This window comes from Phaenicophaeus curvirostris, chromosome 1, assembly GCF_032191515.1.
Source record: "Phaenicophaeus curvirostris isolate KB17595 chromosome 1, BPBGC_Pcur_1.0, whole genome shotgun sequence".
Lineage (NCBI taxonomy): Eukaryota > Metazoa > Chordata > Aves > Cuculiformes > Cuculidae > Phaenicophaeus > Phaenicophaeus curvirostris.
Genome location: NC_091392.1, coordinates 142,624,516 through 142,650,672, shown reverse-complemented (window position 1 = coordinate 142,650,672; position 26,157 = coordinate 142,624,516). Strand labels below are relative to the sequence as shown.

At 39.3% G+C, this 26,157-nt stretch overlaps 1 protein-coding gene across 4 annotated transcripts; it reads right to left on the bottom strand.

Moving 5' to 3' along the window:
• Positions 1 to 282: 282 nt before the first annotated feature.
• On the bottom strand, positions 283 to 25,631 carry LOC138731173 (interleukin-1 receptor type 1-like). 4 transcript variants are annotated; one of them, XM_069876934.1, is made up of 13 exons: positions 25,610 to 25,631; positions 24,110 to 24,191; positions 21,794 to 21,877; positions 20,450 to 20,593; positions 19,031 to 19,262; positions 16,839 to 17,025; positions 15,509 to 15,683; positions 14,272 to 14,337; positions 9,743 to 9,863; positions 6,921 to 7,066; positions 5,398 to 5,541; positions 5,081 to 5,245; positions 283 to 3,662 (listed from the first exon to the last, which is right to left on the bottom strand). In XM_069876934.1, the coding sequence occupies exons 4-13, from the start codon at positions 20,538 to 20,540 to the stop codon at positions 3,286 to 3,288; spliced, it is 1,704 nt and encodes a 567-aa protein (XP_069733035.1). In that variant the 5' UTR covers positions 20,541 to 20,593; positions 21,794 to 21,877; positions 24,110 to 24,191; positions 25,610 to 25,631; the 3' UTR covers positions 283 to 3,285. The 4 variants fall into 4 exon arrangements, with proteins under 4 accessions (XP_069733035.1, XP_069733025.1, XP_069733054.1 ...); XM_069876924.1 differs by lacking the exon at positions 25,610 to 25,631 and adding an exon at positions 25,082 to 25,106; XM_069876953.1 differs by lacking the exon at positions 25,610 to 25,631 and adding an exon at positions 25,082 to 25,106 and having other exon boundaries at positions 20,450 to 20,516.
• Between the last annotated feature and the right edge of the window lie 526 nt (positions 25,632 to 26,157).

The following is a 26,157-nucleotide window of genomic DNA, read 5'->3' as shown; positions in this document are numbered from 1 at the left end:
GCCTTGGGACTACTCCAGCTTCACCTTACTGCAAGGAGAGTACAGGACAGAGCAGAGACAAGCTCACGGTTCCTATTTGCCCAGGCAGGGTGTGAGGTGGTTAGTGCAAATATTGTGCCAAGACCAGATTAATTCAATCGTTGAAGAGGCCCTTTTCTCATTCATGTTCAGCAAGATAACGAAGAAGTAATATAGCAGTCTTGTTTAAGACACTTCAAGTCAAGAGTGCTGCTTGTGTTCATTCTTAGCACGCTCTAGTGGGCTGGGGGGAGGAAGCAGTGCTGTAAGAAAAGAATATGTAGTGCTTTATTGAATTAAAAATGGATCTTTCTTCAAAGCATCTTTACATAATACACATGAAAATTCTGACATCAATTGTATAAATATATCAAAAGGAACAAATATTTTAAGAACATTACTTTGGCTCAATCAAATAACTTTCCACAAAACAGGGATAGCAAGTAGCAGTTTGTCATACAATTTATTCCAGTCAGAAGAAAAATTAATTCAGGAGGCCCAAGGTCACTGGAAGTCTGTTGGCTGGGCTGCAAAATGCAAGCTGTCAACGTGGAAGCACAAAGTCAGCATTGTACCCTAGTCCTCAGCCTATAAATTCCATGCTTCCAGTGTCTAGTCTTCACATTTGATATAGGGATCTTCCTACAGAAGAGTTCTGTGACCACACTATACAGCTTCTATCCCAGTAAATTCTTCTGCTGACGTGAACTGTGACAGTTAATCTTGCTCATATGGATGTCAGTAACTTCAGATGCATCCCAAGGCTCTCTTAGCCTACAACGGGCTGCCACCAAACACACACTGTATTTAAAAGCTATGTGCAACAGCTAAGTGAATGTGATGTTTCATGACATGAACTGTCCCTCCCTTGACTAAAACACAGAACGAGAACAGAATATAAGCGTGCATTGGTCTATATCTATATGACATTCATCAATAAAACATTCCAATACCACGACAGTTTGAGACAGCCTGATGTTTCAAATGCACTTTTTTCCCCCCTCCAAATCTGAAATTAAGAAATTTTTTATTCCATTCTGCCCAAAACCACACTCTACTCACAAAGCTCAGAAGGCAATGCCTCTCAGAGGCAGTTTCAAATTTCCAGCATGTGCTTAGTTAACCAAAGCACTTTAGGCAGGAGAGGAACAAACTTCCACTAGTTTTGTCACTTATCAGGCAGAACAAGAAGGTTACACTATCCCACGTTCACTGCACAGTTCTTCTGTGGGATGGCTCCTCATACTATCAGTTTTGTTTGGTTGAGGATGAAGGCATAAGTAGAGAAGTGCCTGAGCCATTAAAGAAGAAAAAGCCAAAAGTGCAGAGCCAAAATGAACAGAGGAATTCTGAAGGATGCAGAACATGAGCTTTATCAAATAAGCAAGTGGAGATATCAAAGGACCAACTCAAAGAGAAAAACTCTGCCTAGTACTGTAGCAGCAACAGCCTGCAAGGATAACTTGGAAAGTGATGGAGTTTGACACAATAAAAGTTGTTTGTTCCAAGATAAGGGAGCTGCACAGAAAAAGATAGTTTGGAATTTGAATGGGAGCATACACAGCAAAAGGTGCTGCGAGACAGAAGCCGATAGGATGCAAATAGGAATTCAGAGTTGCAAGCAAAGCTAAAGCAGTAAACAGTCAAATCCTGAAGCTTCCATATACAAACAGGTCTTGTAATTTAAAGTGTAACTTCCAAGCACAGACAATTTGGCTCTTATCTCCTGCTCCTATAAAATTCATACCTCTAAACATGGCATTAAACAGATCTGATCATTTCTTAAAATCAATCAAACCAGTTCCCTCCCCTGAAAAGGAATTGACCATTACAAACTACATCACTGCCTACACATAAGTCAAACATAACTTCAGAGCTAACAAAATCATGTCATACGTAATGTTTATATTTTAAAGGGAAAGAAATTCAATATTCACTTTCACAACAACTTCCTTTCCCAAACAGCTATATGGAAGCTGCGACTCCAGACTCAATCCATTCAGCCCCAGCCAAATGAGGTACAGTCACCTCAGATGCCTTACACCATCAGGGGTGATGGAAAGGAGAAAAGCAAGCAGCTGCAGGTGGGCAATGCAGGGCATGGCTCTCATTTTAAGATGTACCCTACAATAATCCTATTTTAGCTCCATATTCAAAACACCTGGAACAAAAAAGCATGCCCCCCACTACTCCTTTTCTCCTCCCACTGCACTCTAAATCCTCTGGGAACCACAGATAGTCACTAATGTGGGAGAAGACTATCCCAAGGAAAAGAATGATTTCTGCCACGTTAGTCTGTTTACTCAAGTTCAGACTTCAGAGTCAACAAGTGCTAGAGCCAGCACCTTGGCAGGGAACAGGAGGGAAGACCTGCTTTCCTTCAGCAACAGTGACTCACAAGAAGTGGGTGCCCTGAAGCCCTTTGATGTGGTTCTTGAAGTTGATTGGGATGAAGCTAACCATCCTGTACGCTCTAGGAGACAGTCTATGCCATTAGCTAATCATTCCACTTGGGTCACAAGGACAAATATACTAAGCCATTTAACTGGGATAAAAATAATCCTCTGGAGATTAATTTTTTTTCACTCAGTACAGCATTACAGTTGTGGTTTTATTATGTCTGTGTGGCACAAGTGACTAAAATAGTGCAATTCTTTAAAATGTAAAAAGATCAAGGAAGAATATTTATGCTTTGTCCGGTTCAATAGCACTTTTGAGGGGCTAGGATTGTCTCTTACCTCTTCTCTTGGATGATAACACACTGAATTTATCTTTCAGGTAACTGAACAAGGCAGCAAATAATGAACTTGTAACAAATAAAAGTTTTGTGTCTTTTCATTAAAAAAACTGAAACAAACATTTACTGGCATCAGTCACACCCATTACATAATATCACATTGTAATTAATACAGTTCCCTTCATATTCAACCTGCAAAAACCAAGTTTCCTGGGGTTTTTAACAGGTTTTTTTCTTTTTCATTTTTAATACCAAAATAATTCCATGAAATCACAGTGCAATTCTTGGAAAAGGCCTCATGTACTTCCTACGTGGTTTCCATGTCATCACTGTGCTACTGATGACATTACAAGCTGTTCTGTTGAACTGGCCAGAAGAAAGGATGATTCACATCTGTAAATGAAGTTGTAGTACCTTCAATCCAGATTTAGATGAGATTGTCTGCACAAACCAGACAAATGTAGCCTTCAAGAAATCCATCACCAACTAGGTGAATTGAATTAGTCAATGTGTCATCTTTCTGTTGTTATTTAGGGAGAATTACAGTCTCTCGATAACAAATGCAATCCCAATGAAGACATATTTTTTCTGGATGGCATGTGGTAGCGAACTTTCTTCCAGAATCTGGTACTTGATGAGTAAGAACTTTCTGAGAAATCCCCTTTCCATTGGATAGCCCCATGCTTTTGCTTAATATATTTGATGGCTTCTGGCATGTTTGCATAATCTTCTATTTTTTCAAGTTCAATAAGAATTACTTTTATGCCAACTTGGATAAGAGCATTATACATGGCTAGATGCTTTTCAGAAACATCTTCTGTTACACTGTAACAGGAAGGTTCTGGTACCAAAACAATTATCACTCTTCTACTTTGACGGATTTTTTCATCAGCAACACTGATCACAGCTGTAGAAAAAAAGGTTGTGCAAGATTAAGACTGCATGTTTATATTTTTTTTTGTTACCAACATGTTGCAGCTTGTTCATTCACTGATACTTGAGCCAACACGGTTCATTTCACAAACAGGGACAGGGTAAGAGCATACAATCAGTTCATACTGGGTCAGCCAACAAACACGTTTGGCCAAAGCAACACAATCTGACCCTGTCAGACTGCATGTCTATTTTCTTGTTTTGCATAAACACAGAAGAGCCACTATCTCTTTTATTATTATAATGGGCGCAAATTCAAAAAATCAAGTTCCAAAACGACAGGCCTGGATTAAACTATGACCTTTTTCCTTAAACAGCTTGTTCTTATATGCTTAACTGTCTTTAACTGTTACATGTAAGTGGAAGAAAAAGTAAGGAATCCTCCCTTCAATGGCATTCCAGACAATTAATTCTAAAACAGCAAAATATGGCAAATATCACACATAAAACCCCATACAGGTTAACCCTGAGAATAGACTATTGCATTTTGTCAAGCTGGAAACCCTTCTTCCTTAAACCACTACCAAAACCCTTCAGATATAAAAAAGTGATCCACAAGCCACCTCATGCAGGTTTTTCACACTTGAAATTTTTTAAACAAAACTTTCTGCTTAAGCCCTGCTCTGAAAATGTATCCAGTCTCAGTATTATCTTTTTATGGTCATAATACCAGGAAGGATCCAGAGAACTGCCATTGCATCACCTCACATAAGGAGTCAGATCTGAAATTTTCAGTGTCAGACCCTAGAAATTTAAATTTGATGCCCATATGCACACAGAGGAAACTTCCATAAGGATTTTAAAGCCTTGCAAGGAAAGCTTAGAGCTTTTGCTAGGGAAAAATAGTCTTTGATTCAGCTGATCATTCCTGATAACTTAGCGTTCCCTTGTATTGTTTGTTTCCCACCTGCGCTGTCCAAGCATCCATCATACCCTTTATTGCATCCCGCTGTTTTGACAACAATTCTCAGAGCAAGTTAAAATGAAACAGTAGAGAGATTATCCTGTCAAGTGGCATCTGAAATCAAGAAGCTCTTTTCACACTACCCATAAGACCTAATTTTTCCACGTTTCCTGCCATTAGTCATCATTCACAACTGTGAGTTCAACTTCTCTTGCACTCAGCACTCTTCTATCTCCAGATGTCTAGGCTACCCAGACACTGAAAAAACCTGGAATAGCTAAATAATGACAAGGGAAAGGCTGAGATAAACAGATTTCTTGGGAGCACCCAGTGTTGTATTTCTTATTCTCCATCAGAGAGAATACAAAAATTATAGCCCTTTCGATAGTGGGAGATACTCAGAATCACATCTGATTGACTGCTTGTTTGAGTTGCAGTCGCAGCTACTAATGAGAAAACTGGAGTGTAATTTGTCTTTAGACACTTACCTTCTCCCGGTAAATCATCCCTTCCAAATATGAAGAGGTTATATCCACACTGTCTTTCTAAAACCTCAGGCAGTATCTTCAATGCAAAAATATCTGATGAATGCAAGCAACTCACTCTGTTCTTTGGATACAGAACGTAAGCATCATAGATCTTCCCATCTGAAACTAAAGAGCAAGCAATAGGAGTAATATAAAAATGGATTCTAAAGACTCATAAAACCCAAGGAAGACCAATAATACTCCATAAGGTTAAGTCATGACTTTGCAAGTGAAGGTGAAGGCTCATTACAACACACAGCACTGTTACAAAAATGTACCTTTTTTACCCAGGAAAGGATGGCAGGAGTCCCGATACCAAAGCACAATATCAATTTTGAAGATCTTGTAGATAAGGAGAGTAAAAAATACTAAAAATATCAAAGAAACTCCTCCTCCAATTAAGTAATCCCGAATGTTCTGAGCTGCAGTAAAGTGGAATAAGAGAGAAAATAAACCAAACAATTATATACTGGAACCGGAGAAAGACAAAAACAATGCTCAAAATTGTATGGTCATTACAATATTAAGAAAAGGAACAAATGAACAGGACTAAGTTTTTCATGTATGTGTTCTGCAAAGACTGTTTTTTGACAAGCCTACTTTTATCTTTCAGAAACAAAGATACCTTAGCAATGTGACAACTAAGTTACTCTTAGTTAAGTAACAGAGTTCAGATCTCCGGGACATGGTTTAGTGGCAGACAGGAATGGTTGGACTCAGTGATCCAAGAGGTCTTTTCCAACCTGGTGATTGTATGATTCTATGATCCACTTCCAGTTAGTTATTTGTTTATAATGGAACCGGTTAAGGGTATATGTGAGAATAACATTTGTCAAAGGATTAGCTCACAGTTGACAAATCCAACTCAATACAAACTCAATAGTCCAGAGGCTCTTCTGCAGCTAAACTGGGCGGGCGGGGGGCAAGGACACTTGTAATATGTGGTGATTTGCTTTTCTGCATATCTGTTTATGACTAAAACTAATTAATATCTTCAGCCTTGCATCTGAATTTTTAAAGCTCACCTTAAGTTCATCTACTAAAAAGAAAATTCCATGCTAGTCAGCAAGAGGTCAAATTTATCCTTGTCTCTAGTACAAGACTAGGGTGTCCAACAAGTGTCAGGATGCTCCCAATGCACATGCATGAGCCTATCTAGAAGGTGATACCACAGTATATGCATCGGTAATGGAAAGTCTGTAACTTTCCCAAGCAATCTATTTGATTCCTTCACTATCATCACTGTTAAGAGTTTCTCCTACTGTACAGACTTTTTTTTCTTCATTTCTCTTGGCAGTCTGAGCCCATTATTTGTTACTGAAGGATAGGAAAACAAGGTCCACATATACATTCACATCATTTTAATGGTCTGTTCCACACTTAGTTATGTTTTTCCCCTATCTCTTTCAGGGAACTGGCCATTTTCACTGTTTTTCTAGACAAAATCTCCTCTGATCCACATTATTCTTTAAGTACAATTGTGTAGAATGAAGCACAGTATTCCACTGAGGTCTCACACTTGCTCCAAATAAATTGGTGCCTTTCATTAATGTTTCCTAAGACACTGAATGAGAGAAGACAAAGCAAATTAAAAGTACTATTTTCTTTAATTTTGCTAAGACTATGACAAAAAAAAAAACACAAAGAAAGGTATTGAGCTGCATTGCCCACTTTGCACAATGGTACATCACACAGTTTTAGCTCCAAGTAGGGTGTTGTCAAACTGAGAAGTAAGCATCATTTTATCAAGATCACCATTTATATTATTAATCACCATTATATCAAGAACTAGATCTCTTACCTGGGCGTTCCAATTTGATGTAGGCAGTAAATTGCCGAGAACCATATATGACATGGCAGAAAAATTTATGAGCATAATCCTTTCCTTTCACTTTTGAAATATTAAATTTTGTTCCAGATACAGCAATTCCATGAGGCATCCCCTCTCTGTCATTAAAAAAGTGTAAAAAGGGATCATCTGTAGAGAAACTAAAATATCAGCGCTCAGTGTGGGATAGATTAATCTATCCGCAAATACAAAAACATTCCTTTTTCAGCTCTGTAAACCTAAGAAGCCAGTGAAACACAGTAAATATCACCTCTGTGATATTTAAAAACAGTTCATAACCAGAGATGACTTGCCATTTTCCATACATATTGGGGATTTTTTGCTGGGTGAGACAGAGTGCACCATTAGCAGTTCTGCAGATGATACAGAACTCTAAGGAATGGCTAATACACCACCTTGACAGGCTGGAGAAATGGGCTGGCAGGACCTCATGAAGTTCAAAGCAAACTGCAGATTCTTCATCTCCAGAGGAATAACTAGTCCCCAGGCATCCTGGGCTGCATTAAGAAGACTACTGCCTGTAGGTTGAGGAAGATGATCTTTCCCCTCTACTCAGCATTGGTGAGGTCACACTTGGAGTAGTGGGGCCAGTTCTGGGCTCCCAGTAGAAGAAATGTATGGAATTAATGGAACAAGTTCAGTGCAGTACAATGAAAATGATTAAGGGAGTGGAGAATCTGTCATATGAGAGAGCAGGGACTGTTCAGTCTGGAGAAGAGAAGGCTTAGGGGCAGGTGATGAGGGAGCAATCTTATCGATGTGTGTAAATACTTGGTGTGAGGGAGTGAAGAAAAGGGAGCCAGGCTCCTCTCAGTTGTACCTACTGACAAAATAAGATGCAAATTGAAACACCTTCCCATCTGAAAGCTTTTTTACTCTCAGGGTGGTCAAACACTGGAACAGGTTGCCCAGAAAAATTATGAAGTCTCTACCTGTAGAGATATTCAAAACCCAAATGTACGCAGCCCTGAGCCATCAACTCTATCTGACCGTGATTAAGCAGTGGGGTTGAACTAGACAATCTCAAGAGGTCCCTTTGAACTTAAATAATTAAAGTGACAAATTACAATAAACATGGTGATGTTGCCTTTAGGCCTGATATACATTACCACCAGAGGCTTCGAGATATAGTATGCTATCCTGCTAAATGCCATCCTCCTCTAAGGGAGATTTACAAGAATAAGGTGGGAGGAGCCGCACTAGGTACCTACAAATGGGCATCCTACCCTGTATACCAGAGTGACTTGACCTTATGTACACAAGGAGGAAAACCTCATTTTGCAGAACATCCTGAAGAACCAGTTTCTATTACATATATAATTGCCAGCAATTTGTGTCATGAGATGCCAGTACAAACCTCAGCTTTGCAACATGTTCAGATTTGTTCAAGTCACTTTCTTCCCAGCAGAGCAAAGGTGTAAGCCCTCAAGTTCCATAATGCTGGCCATGTCTACAGTGTGGTTTGCTATTGGTAAACACCCCACAAATGTAATCGTTGAGAAATTTCTACCATTTTTTTGAAATAAAACATTATCATTGCAATTAGATTAATCTCTCTGATACTGGATAACTTGCTTTGAACTATTAATCCTAATTAGACATTTCACAGGATGTATTTTGTACATTTCTGTCTCTGGCATGTGAAAATTAACAGGCAGGGTAGCAATTAGAAATGGAGATTACTGCCAACTGCACCAAAAATCTTAACAGATAATTTCTTTGATTTACATTTATTAAATGCTTTTCAGGAAGACGTGTTTAATAGCTGTACCAAGTTGGTTTCAGAAGCTGCTGTTATTACAACTTTAAACATACCTACACAGAGCTGCACATGTGTTTTAACTGGTGAAGCTGAGAAATTTCACACCCTAAAAGAATAACAGACAGTTGTGCCTTAGAGACCATAAGCTGAGGCTCTAACAGGCAAACAACCAAGCGTACAGATCTAAAAAGCAATAATTCCCCCTAAAGGAACTTGGGGATAAAGTAGAACTAGGATTCCTTCTGGAGGCCAGATACAGATGAATGAAAGAGATGATTTTAAAAGCAGTCTGCAACCTAGCTCTCTAGACATATTTTGCACTAATGGTGGCACATGGTGGAGACAGCAATTCTTCTGCGTGAGTGTGAGCCAGTAGCTGAGATTTTTTTTCTTTCTTTCCTTCTTCTTTACACTACATTTTAAGGGTTACATTTAACAGCAGTGATTGATACAATGAGAAAGCAAACAGTACAAGCATCCTCTGCTACAGGACAGACTAGTCCCTCAGTAAAAAAGATCCTGCTCTCCTGAAAGAATTGCTGGCTTTATCAACTTAATTTGTGTCCAATTTTCCTGTACATAGAAGAAATCCCAAGATGTCCTGCAACAAGAGCTTCTGTTTCCTGCCCTTAAGGATTAGCAGCTATGTCTAAGGAAAAGGACCAACTTGCCAGATAAAAATAAGTTAAGTGGATTTTTGTTCGGGAACAATTTGTCTGGTATTAATGAGGGCAGGCTTTAACCTACAAGCAAAAAAAGATTGCATAAGAACAAAAGCACAAATAAGCCTTATAAAATTATGTTTCAAAACAGCATTTTATATATATATATATATAATATTTTTTTAAACCAAGCAAAAAGAATACAATGCAATTGATGCAGACTTCTAATCAGTATTTCAATGACTACTGACATTTGACTAGTAGCCAACTTTATTGTGAATTCACTGCAAATTACTGCAGATTACTTCACCAGCAGATGCAGTTACAATTCAATGTATAAGGATACTTACTCATAAAACTCTTCCCTGTAGGTGCTATCAAAACTATCAACATCCTCATCATTAACTTGCCAGAATGGAATTAAGCCATTTATGCCACTTGATACATTACATTCCATAACTACATGGGAGCCTACAAAAAAAAAAAAAAATTAAATGTGGCAATTGAAGGTCTTGTAACAGAAGCAGGATCAAGTGATTGGGGAACAGCTGGGAAAAGGAGGGATATCAAAAACCCACTTACCTTACAGAACCCTTAAAACTCATTCATTTGAAATCCACACTGCAGTATCTCCATTCTGGGCATAAATTCCATCCTAAATGGAGGGTGTCTAAATGTTCATGTCTACATTTAAGCGTGATGTCTAAGCTAGTAAGAGTTCAGTTCTGCTGAAGCCCACTCACATTAGACACCTGGACCTTACCAACTAAATGACTGTCCACTAAAAGATCTCTGGGGCTCACATCAGTTGCACGTACACAGTATGGTGACAACTGAGGGGCTCTCCAGCATCCAAGGAGTCTCAACGGAGCTGGCAGATAGGACTCCAGACCTTCCAAGAAACCTGCACTGCTAGAGTATCCAGACCACCCAAAACAGCACTAGATATCTACATATAAGCAACTGAATGGAGCCCCCTTTGATAATAGCATGAATTAAGGACCCTAGCTCATCTGCAGATATCCATCTGTAGACAACTGCACTAAGAATGGGATTAAGCCCCACAGTGACCACACACATCTTTACTCCAGATCAGAGTCTTTTGGCCTACCCTGTCCACTGGGATAGTTTCTGAATATTCTCATACTCTGCTTCCAGAGCAAGCTCACCTGTCACTCAGTTCCTTTGCCACCAGGAGTCCAGACCCACAGAATGACTCAGTATTAAGAAAGCAAGCCAAGTTGCAGAATACATTTATTGGCAATGTACCTCAGAGAGCTCCACTTACAGGAAGGGAAGCAGCTTCCTTGGAGTCCTTTCCTTCTGTATTTTACCCACGGAAGTTATAATTTGATAGGAGAAGGTGGGCTCTCAGTTCACCTATGTAAAGATCTCAGTGTTTCGTTTCCTAGAACGACATCAGATCTAGATGCTTCCACCAAGGGATAGTCTCTATCAAAAGTATGGAATAAATCTTTAGCTCACATGCAAAGCAGTTACTTGAACAAGAGTCTGCACAGAAATCACAGATGTTCCCCAATCTCTTCCCTCATGTTCTTCAAACACAACAATCACTTTTTCTAAAAATGTGGTTTACTGCATTTCACGGTTCTTCAAAAGGAAGAAAACCTTTCAAGTGTTGCATGCTCTCCATTTCCATGCATTCATGAATGCACTGTTAACTTTCTACATAACCCTCTACTGCCATTTCTGATTCAAAAAGCAAGCAGGTGTTTCCAGGTTCTGACCCATAGCCAGGCATTAAATAGGAGCAAAGATTACTTTTTTTACCCAGCATCTCATTAAAGGTACTGGATGGGGAATATTACACTTGAACGGCAGTGGATTTTAATAAAACAAAACACAAACAACCTCCCACGCAAAAGCCCATACCACCATCATCAAAATAAAACAAACAAATACAGAGGAAAAAAAAAAATCAGTAAACACCAACTTCCTCTAAAGGGTTCCCCTGTAACAAGGCATCACTTGTAGTTGTTCAGCAGCCACAGTAAACCCACTTTGTGGGTGGAGACTTTGTGTCTCCAGACTTTGTGTCTCCTTTTAGTCTCACATGTGACTGCTTTTCTAATGTCTGTAAGGCTATCAAAGTTTGGTCCTCTTAGCCGGTCTAAGGTATCCAATAAAACACCAGCAACTTTTAATTAAAACATTGTCCAAGCCATAACAAATATGGACCAAATGCTATTGCAAAATATAGAGTCTAAACAAGTTGTCCCGTAATATATCTTAACATAGGCTGAGAGACACAGGCAGCCCCTGCTCAATTCTCCATTTTCTCATCAAGTACTATCAAGGTTTAAGAATATCCTAAAAGATGTCTTCAATAAGTTAAAAAGCCTTTGAAGGGCCTATGCAGACAGACTACTGAGCAGAGGTTGCATTGGCAAGATTTTTTTCTGTATTAAATGGGATTTCATAGCTAAGTATCAATCAGAAGTGAGGATGAGGCTTAGATGATATTTTAATGGGTGGGAAATGCAGTACAGGGAAGCCCCACCATAATATCACTTCATTTCTTCCACATCCATAATTACAGAGGAAAAGGAAACTGTTCACACATAAAAATTAAGTTTGTGTGAGGTAAAAAAAAAGGCTGGAAAAATCTCCTTATTTCAGTCTAACACCTGGTGAACAAGAGTCCTTATTAGTGGAAGAGCACAAATAAAGCTTTTCAGGCGTGTAATTCTAGCGAAAGCTGAGAAGATGTAATTATCAGAAAAGGAGAGGCTGCTGAGCCGTTTCAGAGTATTTCCAATAGAATTAAATAGCCATCTGAAGATTGCATGACTAAGTTTGTATCCGATCCTGAATATTTCTACTGTTTAAAACAAAGCCTTCTGGGGTGCGGAGGAACATAATTTCTACTAAAGTTCATTCATTATTCTGGTCAAAATATACTGATCCTCACCAGAACCTGGCAACTTCAGACTAAGACATTTTTCACAAGCTAATGAGGTCAAAAAGAAAAAAAACAAATCCTCAAACCCCTAAACAACAGCAACAAAACACAACCTCAAAACAAGCAAAACGCCTAAACCCATCAATATTTCAGTGCTGTTCACTTCAGTTTAATACTATATATTCAAAGTTAGAATTTGGGCCAGACAATATGTTTCACATGATGTGAAAAGAAGCACGAAGCCTCAACATAAGAAAAGAACACCTGATAAACAGTATTTACAAGCTTGATGTCAGAAAAAGCAGCAGCAAAAGTAGCATTATGTGGAACTACCATCAGTGTGACATACCCAAAAATAATCCACAATGCTCTAGCCTCAGCTCTCATATGGTGCCAGAGCCCCAGTGCAATCTTTCCTCAGAGGCTCTCTAATGATCTCATCAGTAATAACCCTTCCTCAAAAGATTACAAGACAGCTTAGATCCTGTACGAGGAAATTCTAGTAAATAGCCAATCAGACTTCTCCAAAATCAAATACTTTGTTCCAAACAGTTCTCTTCGGTGCCAATGAAGAAGCAAGTTTACAGTTCAAGCAGCTCCAAAACTCATTCTTCTGAAATACATCAGTAAAATACAACTCTGTCCAACATTTCATACAATTTAAACATGTATAGGATTTGCAGACTTGGCCCATAAAATCTGAGAATAACTGAGATTGGAAGGGCCTTCAAGAGGCCTTTAGTCCAGTTCCCTGCTCAGAGCAGGGCCAGCTCTGAGGTCAGACAAGGCTGCTCAGAGCTTTAACCAGTCAGGCTCCAAAACTTCTGCAAAAACTGAGACTGCACAACTTCTCTGGGCATCCTGCGGCACTGCCTGGCTGTCCTCACTGAGAAGAATCTCTTACTTAAGAAATTTCTAACTGCCCTGGTTTTGTCTGGGATCGGGTTAATTGTCTTTCTAGTAGCTGGTATAGTGCTGTATTTTGGATTTAGAATGAGAATAATGTTAAAAACACACTGATGTTTTAGTAGTTGCTAAGCAGTCAAGGACTTTTCAGCTTCTGATTACTGTCCTGCCAACAAGAAGGCAGGTTGTGCATAAGAAGCTGAGAGGGGACACAGTCAGGACAGTTAACCCAAACTGGCCAAAGGGTTATTCTATACCATATGACATCATGTTCAGTATATAAACTTGGGGAAAGTATATAAACTTGGAGGTGACTGCTGCTTAGGTGGTGAGTAATTGTTTTTCATTTGCATTATCTGGTTTTTGGTGATTTTATTTCTCTTTGATTATCCTTTTCATTATTATTTACTATTATTGTTGTTGTTATTTTATTTTGTTTCAATCATTGAACTGTTCTTATCTCAATTACCCTCCCAATTCTCTCCTCGGTCCCACTAAGGGCTGGGGATGGGAGCAAGCGAGTGGCTGTGTGTTGCTGAGTTGCCAACTAGAATTAAACCACAATATTAAGATAAACAATACATGGGCTATCCATCAACTAGCAGCTCACTGTTTCACAAGAGATCAGTATCTGAAACCTTTTAATGCCCTAGAATAAGGAATAAAATCCAGGTTGCAGAGAGGGAAGGGAGACAGAATCATACACGAGCAGGAAAAAATGCTTAACTGGAAACCATCCTAACATGTTACATATATGTAAATATATCTCTGCAGTGTCAAGACATACACACTGAGAAGTGGTACAAGGGACAGATAGTAATAAAAAAAAAATAAACAAATGCATCCCACCCAACACTGCTGGTCAAGAGATTCCAATCTAGGGCATACAATTATTCTCCCTGAAAATTACTTGCAGGAATCGCATTCTGCCATCTGTCCTCCAGATATCTCCCAGTCTTGACAAAGTCGGTGGAACTGTTCATGTCTTATTTCAGAAAGATCAAGAGCTTATTTGTTTTAGTGAATGTTAATGGCTTCTTAAATACTTACCAAGTTCTACTTTGATTGTATTATTCTTCGGATAAATAAATTCTGGTCTCATCTGTGGTGGTCTTTCTAACAGGAAAAAAAAAGAGAAACAAAAAAAGTTTAGGCAAGAAAAGTTCCACAATTTACTTCAACTGATAGTTTCACAATGGTTTTGTTTCATTGTTTGGTACTATTTTAGCACAATGCTTCTTATCAGTTTCAAATTTACAACAGAAAATATAAGATTTGCTGTACTCTTTCCGAATTTCCATATTAGCTTCCAAGTTAACAGAAGCTTCAGCTTACCTTAAAAACACTTAAAAAAAAAAATCTCAAATTTACTGACAGTTGATATAAAATACAAAACCAGAAAACGGACACCAAAACTAAAATAAATGGAGTAACTTTGTCAGAGAGATGGGTAAGGAAGAGAAAGAGGGATTGTATAAGTGACTTCCTAGATTAGAAGAATATCTATTTAAGTAAAAGAATAAATGAGCACGCTCTTAAACTGAGTTTGAATAGCATAATTATGCATGATGTGTAGACTCACTGCTAACAACCCACTGTTCTCGTATCACCTATCTAAAGTCAGAATTTTTATTTAATCAAAAAAGATGGACACGCTACCTCCAGACAACTTTTCCAATAGGACTACTATGATAGTACTGGTCAGGTCATCAGCAACACTGCCTACAAAGATGCAATCACAATGATCACAGCAATAAATGACAGTACTGAGAGAGTAAGACAGCCAGTTCTCAGTCCTGTGAAAAGCACAACCAAGTGCCAACAGTAAGCCAGCCCTTTCCAGAGGACGACATTAACTTTATCATATTTATGTAGCTTGTCACACCTCCTTTCCCATCATGTGAGATCCTCGTGAAGTTTGTAAACAAGTTCACCAACAGGGTCATGAGCAAGCGTTCTGCTGCAATGGTCTCAGCAAAAATTCCTCTTTTCATTGCATAATTTGTTTTAGCAAAACAAATCCCCTCACCCAGTAACCACTGCTTCCTTCTCATTCTCATTCCTAACAACACATTTCTTATTTTCTCATGACAATTTCACCTCTGAGGCAATGCTCAAGGGTAGTAACATACATTGTTGTATTTTAATTTTACGTTCTAGAAAAAACATAAAGATTTGTAACTCTAATTTCACAGAGCTAAAAAGTAACATGCCAAAGGGCTTATGCCTGCATAAAATTATTTACAGTAGAACCAAAAAGAGAAGAGACTAACCTCAATGCACTCACCTTTTACCTCTAGACTCATGGTTCGTGAAACATTATATTGTCTTCCCATATACGTGTATACCATACGGCATGTGTAGTTTCCTCTGTCTTGTGCAGTTACATTGTGAATCAAGACAGCATTTTCACCCTCCGCCAAAAGAAGTCTCTTGTCTTCAAGAAATCCAGGCTTACACTCCTAAATATATCAAAAGTACATGTGATTTAGGGGAACTAGTAATCTAATAATTGTATAAGTTACTTAATGTACTGGTTATTAAAATACTTGCCATATACTGATTTTTTTGTTGGAAAGTCACAATGCGGGTTCTTATCTAGCATCACTATGCTCTCGCAAGACTTCTTGCTGCATTTGTGCTTTATAAAGGATTGGCCGCAGTGATTTTCAGGTTTTCAAATTCTGTGGTTTTGCTCACTGCTTTTGTTTAATAGCTTGACAGTTATCTGTCCCGGGTGTAATAAAAGATATTATGCATGTAGCAGAGTCTGAGAATTGCAGAATCATTTAGGTTGGAAAAGACCTTCAAGATTATCAAGTCCAGCCCTTAACCAAGCACTGCCAGCTCCATCACTAAACCACATCCCTAAGCAATTCCTGCATTCCTACTTCACAGAGATGAATAAGAGCTGCTATAGCAGTGTCTTGTGCTCTTGGGTGTATTACTTTTTCTGTGGCAATGCAAATACAGCGAAAAACTTCCTTTTCTTCCCTGACCTAAAAGGAGTTTAGAATCACTTAAACTCAAAAGAAAATGTATAGATGCAGCACCAAGTTTAGTTTACACATACAGGCCCATGTAGCTACCTTAATACCAGCATTAGAATTAAGAGTTGTACTGCTTCAGAATTTTACCTTGACATGGACAAAATACATGTTTCTAAGCTTGCACAGTCTACAAAGTATTTTGGCAGAATCAGAATAAGAGACATAAGAATAACACGCCACAGTCAACAGATAGGACAAGCCTAATATTCTGCAAAACAAAAAGAATTATGCAGAGCCTTGTATTTAAGGAAATATGCAAGTTTTTAAACTTATTATCTACATAAAATAATTAAGGATAAAATAGATTTTCACAAACCAAACCAAAATACATGGTTTTGACTGTGAAAAAACTTGCAATCCAAAAATGAACAATTATTTTTTTTAAATAGGGCACCCATACTTCCATACCATGCCTTCCCATACCTCCCCAACAGTGTTGAAAGACAGACTCAAACTGCAGAGAAAAAAAATCTTCCTTTCCAAAAGCTGCTTTTCTCAGATACTTCATAATACATTTTAAATAAAATATTGGTTATCTTGTATCTCTGAAATACATGCACACAATACCTTATACCAGTGTACTTCAGGCTGATGGTCTTCATTTTTAAAATGTTCTAGATCAGGGCATATAATCTTTCCAGTATTTGTGCTCATCGCTTTTTGTTCATACTTCATTTTTCCGTTAAAACACAAACCATTATCATTCTTAAAAACTGTTAAATTTATAGTTTTTTTGTTAGAGTCGTTAAGGTTCCTGTAATTAGAACAGCAGACAAGTTGGGTTATTAACAATAACATTCCTTGTTTCTAGCAAGTCTGGGAGTTGACGGATAAAGACTTCACCATCTCCACCATCCCTGCCTCTGACACCCCTGCTACAGTAGCCTCCCTAGCTCTTGAACACCACTCTCAGCTCCTCACGCCCTGTTCCAGACCAAGAGATGGGAATAAACTCAGATTTTGTGTTGCGAGCAAAAGCGAAGTTTGCTCTGGAAGCACCAGAGGGGATGCCAGGATTTGTAAAAGCTGACACTCTACAGAGCTCACAGCACCCACCCAGGCTTGCCATTTTCAGCACTGTTTGCCAACGTGCAGTACTGCAGGCTAACCCAAAGCATATCTGGTACTTGAACATTCTCAGTGCCAAATGAACAGGAGAAGACAGGCTCATCTCAGTGTTCCTTAAAGGAACATGTGAAGACAAACAGGCTGCAACTCTTAGCAGGAGAGAAAGCGCGTTTGAATAACATATACATCAAGGTGCAATATCAATGCAAAACCACTTCACATCAAGAGTTCACAAGAATCTGCTGTAAAGTTGCTCTGCAGAGAAGAGATGATACTGGAAACCAGAAGCCTATGCCAGAAACAAAAGAACATTCTCTATTAAGTCATTGCACAACTCTTCATTTCTCAGCGCTATGCTAAGGGAGAAGCTTCCAGAAGAGTGAACTGCACATTTTGACAGTCCTAGCTTCAATTTCTATACACTGCACCTTGACAAGCTCTGTAATTAAGGTTTAAGTTACTAATGCACAAAATGCTGCCTACAGCTAACACAACTGAACTTTAGCGAGTATTTCGTCCTGCTGACATCATGCAAGCCAGGAATGTGAGGTGCCCACAGGAACACATCTCATAGCTCAAGGAACTAGAAACACAGCAGAAAAGACTAAATTAAAACTATTTAACTGGGTGTTCTTGAAAGGATTACATTTCTTCTGACTTCCAGTTTTAGTTTCATTATCAGCACTGGAACAAGAAGGTGCAAGGCCTGCAATCTGTGCCCACACTGGGAGTTTTTGCTGATCATTGTTACTAGATTCACAGTCCAAACACCTTCAGCATAACTGGTGTACTGTATTCACACCAGTATAACTACACACTACTAAAATTCTGCGTCATCCAAAAAGACTGCACTAGCTATTCTCAGTGTGCTGTGGCAAGACCATGAGGAAAAGAACAATACCTGTGTACCTTCCCAAAATTAATTTCCTATTCAGCACACAGTGAATTTCAGCCACTATAAATGAGATTTGACCACCAAAGCGGTGAAGTCCAGTGCATTAATCTGAGCTGTAAATACAGCAAGTCCTTAAAAGTACGGAATATGTCAAAGGAACCTGTTTCTTTTTAGTTCTTCTCTGTGAACTCTGATATTTTGATCAGTACTGCAGATGCACTATATTCGCTGCCTCTAAAGCTGTCCAACACATTGCTTTGCTCTTCACATACATTCTCGGTTTTGGCCATAAAACGTAAGAATTATTTTCTGCCTTTTAAATTTGCAAATTCCTAAAAAGATTCCCAAAAAGCATCTTAGCTCTCCAGAAAGTTTGTACGTGTTGATACTACATAAGATGCAGAGTTTGCACCTCTTAGATCCTTCTTCCATTTAACCATGTCCAGTTAAGAAATCAAAATGTTCTTCTGGTCTGTCAGTATCAAACAGCAGAAAAAGCTGAAAGTCAAGACTTTATCCCTGTGACCTCATATTTCATCCAAAACAAACAAACAAACAAGACCCACACAGAACATTGTTAATATTATCGTACTTCAAGGTCAAGTCTTCTGTATGAACCAATTTTGAAATGCTACATGTGTAGCAGGCAGAAACAAAAACTGTTATGAAAACAGTGCCTTTAACAGATCTAAGCATTCTATCTAAACCAAAACATTCCGTACACTCAAGTTGCACAAATATATTATCACATTTGTAGGCATTAGCAACTCAGTTGTCTCCCTCCTCCATTCCTTACCTTACTTCACATTCATAAAGTCCAGAATCTTCCAGCATTGCAGGAATAAACCAAAGCAAGCCCTCTTGCTGATGGATCCTGCTGTCTCTCTCTGTGGTTACTGGTGTAGCACTACCATTTTTATACCACGTCAGATTGTAATCAGAGTGAAGCACGGGCAATGTAATTATTGGGCAACTAATAGCTGTAGGCTCTCCAACAAGCACAAAGTAATCACAAATAACGCATTCTTCTATGAAAAATAAGAAAAAAAATCATTGCTTTTAATCTGTATACTTTTATGTTTTAGAAGTATTAATATCCATTCCAATTTACACAGAACTGGAAAATAAACTTTCTGTAACAATTTGCCAATAAAACATTTCAAGGATAACATTTTTTGTTCATTTGGCACCTTCTGGTTGAGGTTCTAAACCACACACTTTACAAAGCTTAAGCCACAACTTTCCTCTATTAATGCAGTCAGCAACAAGCACAGGTAAGTCCAACAGCCTCGGTGCAAACCAGGGTACAAGAAGATATATATTGGATACCAGGCAACACAAGCTTCACAACTCACTTGTCATGTTCTTGTTATTTAAGCATATTAGTACTTTTGCAGAATTGCTGGATTCTTAATGTAAATACTATCTGTGAACAGCATGGTGCAAGCAGAAGCAGTACAGAGCAATTCACAGGAATCTGGCCATTACAACTGTGAGGCCAAAAACAAGTTAGAAAAAATAAAGGGGGGGTGGGGGGCGTGGAATATAAAGAAAGAGGAAATAATAATAAAAAAGAACAATTGTTTTTGACCTGAAGCACAAGACAGTATGGAATGACATCAAGACCCCCACACATCAATGAACTCTGTGAACCAACAAGTCATAAAGATTTCCCAGTGGATAACTATGGAGCTTAAACTAATTCAGAGACATATTAGACTGCTTATGCCAAGAGCATCAAGGCAAACATCATTAACTTATGTAGTCCTAAACTTTAATGATAGATCTAATTTTTCAGTAAATATATTACTAATTAATTGTGAAGGAAACTGAACCTTGCTGCTTTCAGGGCTAGAGCTACAGAATGTCTCTTAAAGAAGGCATTCAACAGCTAACTATAAGTCAAGGAAACCAATCTCTTTGGACTTTACTCATAGGAATCAGGGAGTAGCTAATCAAAACCTTTCATTCCGAATTTACATGGCTAGATTTGGATAGATTGATGTCAATTTGTCCATTCCATCCCTAGTGCAAATTCAGTCCAAGAAAAGGCATTCAGAATATTTTCAATATGAAGCAAAAACAAACCCCAAATCCACTACTTGCTCTCTTACTTACTTACTACTCTGTAACTCTCTTCTACTCAATACACATAACTCATCTCTTGCAGGTTTTCTTTTTAAAAATGGTTAGTTCAACAACATATTTAACTTACCAGCACCGATCAGAGGTATCAGTAGAATGAGATGTTCAATGAACAAAATTAGAGATGTCATCTTTTGCTGCAAAGAAGATTTTTTTTCCATTAGTGTGATTAAGAGTGTTCAAGCTGCACTGTCCTCTGCACCCAGTATTACTCCTTAAAAAAATCAGAAGCATTAGTCATACTGGGGAGGGGAAAAAACGGGTTTGGTAATTTAGCCCCAAATTTTAAAGATTTCAACTACAGAAACTGTAGGCCCCCACAGAAAGCTGCTCAGTTTTCAGCCTTATTATGGAAATTTTCCAAATTTCTACTGGAATAACTCTTGCATGAAACGTAGTTTTCTTTGCCAGCATAGTTAAGCAAAAAAAAAATCAAACCCTCTAGCACAGACAAGTTATGCTAGCATACAGTGATTTAAGCTACACTGTATATTCAGAAACCGAGCTTGATTAAGCTACTTGTCTTTCCACATGCTTATGAGAGACACAATCACAGAGATCTATGAGGCTTCATTTTTTTGAACTGTTCTTGTACAGTCGAGGCAACTCTACTTCTAAGTCCAAATGAATCTGTAGTTCCTTGCAGGAGGACAAACACGCTACAACTCCAGTGTGATCTGGCACCTAAACTGTTGCCTAAAGCCAAACGTGTGCAAACTGCTGCTTATATGAAGTGCTGCAGTCAGACACAAAACTAAGTGTTCAAGAATTCTAGTTTCACTTCACACCTCAGATCTTTGTAGCTTTCCCCAACAAAGACAAAACTGAACAGACACCTGCTGTCCTCATTGCCCACAAGTGGCTTCTGTGAAACCTCTAAATATTAACCAAGTCCTGCTCCCTTCTCAGATGCACTAACTTCTTCTTGGCAAGATGACATAAGAGACCTTCCCAAGCCTTCGACTGTCAGCCAGCTGGTAAACACTTAATCCCTTTCCCTTCTGACTGCTCCTTATAGGTTAAGGTTTAGCTGTCTTGCCTTTCCTCAGTTCCTGACTACTTTGCACGCTGCTCCCTCTCTCTCTAAAGCAATCTGGTTTCCCACATAGCAGTTCATTACAAAAGATTCATTGCAAAGGTCCTAGTTAATATTTGCCTTCTACCCAGCTAGAAATGGCTAGAAGAAGAGACAGTATTCCCTGAAAAAAAACACGTGTGGCCTTGACTGACTTTTATATCCAATGTATTTCACCTTTGTTACAAATAAGCCACACCATCTTCTTCTTTGGAAAAACTTAATACACTGAAGTGTTGGGGTAGTAAGGAGGGACACACAGAGCAGAGTTCAACACTTTAACATAACAGCCTCAGTATGTACTTCTTTTGGATAGTTCATCTGACAAAGCACTCATACCATAGTCTTTATTTAGTTGCCTTGTATATGGTTTTCCTGTAACTTGCCAATGAGCCGATCAACATTCTTGGAGTTTCAGTTTACCTGTAAAGAATGAAGAAGGTGAGTGAAGAAGGGGAGAAAAGGACTTTGCAAAACACATCATTTAGACAGAAGTATACATACACAAATCCAGTTTTTCTACAGATATCCTAAATGTAAAAGCAAAAGCAACCCTCTGCCTACACTAAAGATATGACTTAAAACAAAAAACAACAACAAAGACCTTTGGAAAAAGAAGTTTCTGTCAAAACTAAGGTAATATTGCACAAGTGTCAAGCAAGTAACAAAACCAGACACAAGTAGCCACTTTGTAAGACATAGTTAACCACTGAAAGGAAACAAACAACACTTAAGTTTAGGGCAAGGTAAGAATAACTCAAAAATCCAACAGGTTAAGCTTCACATTTTGCACCCATTACTGGTTTCCACTACCAAAGGTGGTTGTCTTTCTAATATTGTATGCTATAGCTTTTAAAGTTCTGTTCTTCCAAAGTTCAAATATTGCAGCAGTAAAGCTTAAAAACTCAAGAAAGAAGGGATGAAGCCTCTAGCTTTTGTAGCTGCAACACCTTATAGTATATGAAGCATTTTATTTCTGGTCAGTACTATTTCAAGTGACCATACAGTTTTTACATTTTTTCTTAAGCAGAACATACAGGGAAACATTATCCAAAATCCACAAATGTGAAACAAGAAACTGTTTAAAAAGCAGATGTTTTTTCACCTACCTAACACCTTTAACTTTGTAATGCTTCTATCCCAGTCTCAGCAATATGAAATACCTACATAGTTAAGTTTGGAAAAGTTTCACCTCAAAGCTTTCTGGGCTCAAAGGAAAAACATAATATGAAGCCTTTTAAGAAACAAGGAAAAAAAAAAAAAAAACAACAACCAACAACCTACACAACCAACGTATCATGTTTGTAGTTCAAGATACTAAAAAAGGTTTAATTGCCAAGTTACTTCCCTAAGTTTTATCTTCTCATAGTTAAAATACAACTTAGTACTGCTCCTTCAGATTTCTAAAATTACCACCATGAAAACAGAAACAGAAAACATGTGGACCTAGTTTAAGATACTGACATTTTGTTCTTTGCAGGATGTCTATCTTCACAGAATTTGCCCTTTTACTTCCCTTAGGCACACTGGCAACTTTAAATACCATAAGAACAGGTTTAGAGACATACCTGGTCTCCAAGTCTGCTAATTCCTTGCCCCTCAGGAAGCCGTCTAAAACACATAACTGTATCTTTGTTCTCCAAATTTTCTGTCTCCAATTTTTAAAAGATTTTTACTTGAAATCAGGGCTCAAAGGCAACTCATTATCATTTCTCAAAACAATACAATAGCACAGAGATGTAAAGTGCCCCAATTTACTGCCATACCTGTATGAAAGAACTGCACTAATCTTTAAAGCTTTGATACAGTTCAGTTGAAATGGGGGAAGAGTGTGGAGAACTAAACCAATGTATGGCCGCTTGCTCCAAAGTACAACTAGCAAGACAAGATTCAACACACCACAACAAATCATACAACTCACACCTTGTTCTTTGCTCTTACTCCTGTCACCAAGAGTAAGCTGTTAAACTGCCTACCAGTGTTAAATCACAAGAGCAAAGCAAGACAAAATTCCTAACAGACTATACCTTGTTTCCAGTCTACCACTACCATGAGCTCCCAACTTTCCTGACTAACATCCTCAATATATAAACAAAATGCAGCTGATCATTTCACAGGAGCATGCATGAGTTCACAAGCACTCTCTAAAAGTGGATCTGGTTGCCCACAGTGGTATTCTGACACTGAAGCGATGACCACAAACTTTAGTCCTTAAATGCTGTCTTTCCAGAAAATACTGCAAGTTGCAGGACTACAGAAAAGTCATACCTTTAAGCGAAACCCATTATTCAAGATGTTCTGTTGAAGCCACCTCAAAATGAAGTCACAGAAATCAAAGAAGAATATTCACAGAGGCCTGCAGTCTTAAATCTTTATAAGCTACATTCCAGTTCAACTTTGAGACAAAGTGTTAACCACTCTAAATCTGACTCTAAACAAAGTGTTACAGATAACACCTCAACCTTCACTGAAGTACATGAGGAGGGTAGGGAGAAGATTGCTATCTGTAGCTCTAGATAACTGGCTGATTTTAGTGCAGTGAAGTGCTACCTACACACCCACTTCCACCTCATGACAAACTGGAGGCCACGAAAGCATTCAAACCAGCTTGGAAGCAGAGATCTCATCACTATTGAAGCCAACTGAAAGCAGTACCTCCTTTCAGCATCAGGTGGAAGGAGTTCATTTTGCAGTCAGTGCTTTGAAGACTTTTCTATGTCATTTCAGTTCCTGATATCTGTCAATATAAAGTAAAGTGGAGTTTAATTTTTCTTAAGTCCAAAGTAAGTTACTACTTTTCCATTTACATTTTCAAAGTACAGTTAAGAAGCATTTAAAAGCATCAGAAGGGCTCATACAGATAAAACTGTATGTATAAGAATACAGTGATGCAAAGTATTAAAAAAATAAAATATTACTCTCAGAGGGAGGGAGAAAATCAGTAACATTGTTTACCGACAAAAAGTAATGGGTATTTCTCATTTAAGGATTAATCTAAACTATCTGAATTAAGGATTCTGTATTTCTGTGCAAGAGTTTTATGTCAATTTCTCAGCTTTTACAGCACTCCAATTTCACAATCTCTATGAAAAGGCGAGCATATTCATTTAACAACTCCATCCAGTTTTGTGAGCATCCAACCACATACAAATGGTCCAAGTCAAACAAGCACACAGTTGTTGAATTTATGAAGAAAACCAAAACACATGTAGCATTTTCCTTCAGTCCCTTGACAAAAAATCTCCAAAGAGCTGCTGTTGGAAACAAACATGAACGTTGATTTCAGGTCAGTGGCTTTTAATGGGCAGCTCACACCGGTCCAGCTGTGGCTCCACTGGCAGCTGCCAAGCTCTGTCTTGGTCGCAACCAGTGCGGGTCCAGGACTGTCAGAGGAGGTTTGATACTGGTATTTCTGCAGGCATCTCTTTTGCCTTGCTCTTGTCATCATACAAAGGGTTAAAAAAGGGCCCCTCTTTGACAGCAGTTAGGCAATAAATAGTTTCTGCGGTGTTTTACGGGATCAAGATGATTTACAACAAGCTTTATCCTGCTTCCTGTTACAACTACTTTATAATGTGGCAGCGCTCAGGACTCCTAAAGGCTTAATTTTTACACCGTGCTTCCTACCTGGGTTGGTAGAACGTGGTAGACAGCAAGGAAGCAAACATAAAAAATAAAAGAACGCCTTCCAACAAGCTACTCGGAGCGTAAAGAGCAGGAAAACCGGCAGGCACACGGAAGGGCAGTGGGAAACACACCGCGCATCAACACCAACACCCTCAGAACGCGTCTGAAATTAAGAGAAACCGAGGGTTTGGGGCTGTTCTTTTGGGAACCACCAGCACCCACAGTGCACCCGCCAGGGAGCTGATCCCCATCCTTGGTCCACAGGGACCCTCATGCTCCCCAGTTCGCTGCACAGGGGCCACACACCGAGGGGAAGGGAAAGCGGGGGAGGATAAGCGGGGAAGGATAAGCGGGGAAGGGAAAGCGGGGAAGGGAAAGCGGGGAAGGGAAAGCGGGGAAGGGAAATCCCAGCTGGTCCCCCGCCGTCGCATCCTCCCGCCCCGCCGCGCTCCCATCGCGCTGGCGGCGCTGAGTGAGGAGCCCCGAGAGGCAGCTCGGCGGCTGCCCCCGCGCCTCCCCCCCGCTCACCTCCGCCCGCTGCCCGCTCCCCGGCGGTCCCGGTCGCATTGCGAGAGGGCAGCGGCCCCGCTTCGCCCCGCCCCGGGGCCGCCCCAGCGCCCGCCCCGCCCGGGGCCCAGCCCGCAGCCCGCAGCGGGAGTGGGGAGAGGCGGGGCCGGGAGGCTGCGGCGGAGGACTTGTGTTTTTTGGAAGTTAGACAGAATGGCCCTCTGAGAGCGTGTTTTCTTAAAAAGGAGCGGTTTTTTCCCAGACGCTGTTCATTCTCTGAAGATGAAAACGTCTTGTGCTCTGTGCTGAGCAGATCTCTCTCCTGTGCTGGCCTCTGCAGCCTTTCCCCATCTCAAATGCAAGGGTAGAGCGCTGGAGCCAACTCCAAATTAGCAAGAGATGTGACTGTTGAGAAGTTCATAATAACATTAAAATGTGTCCTTGGAAAGTAATAGAATATGCATAAGATTTCTGGGAAAAATCTATCCATGGCATGTAAGTGGGAAATACATCCTGTCCCCAGCTCTTGTCTCACTGCACACTGATGGAGATCACTCCCTTTTGTTGCC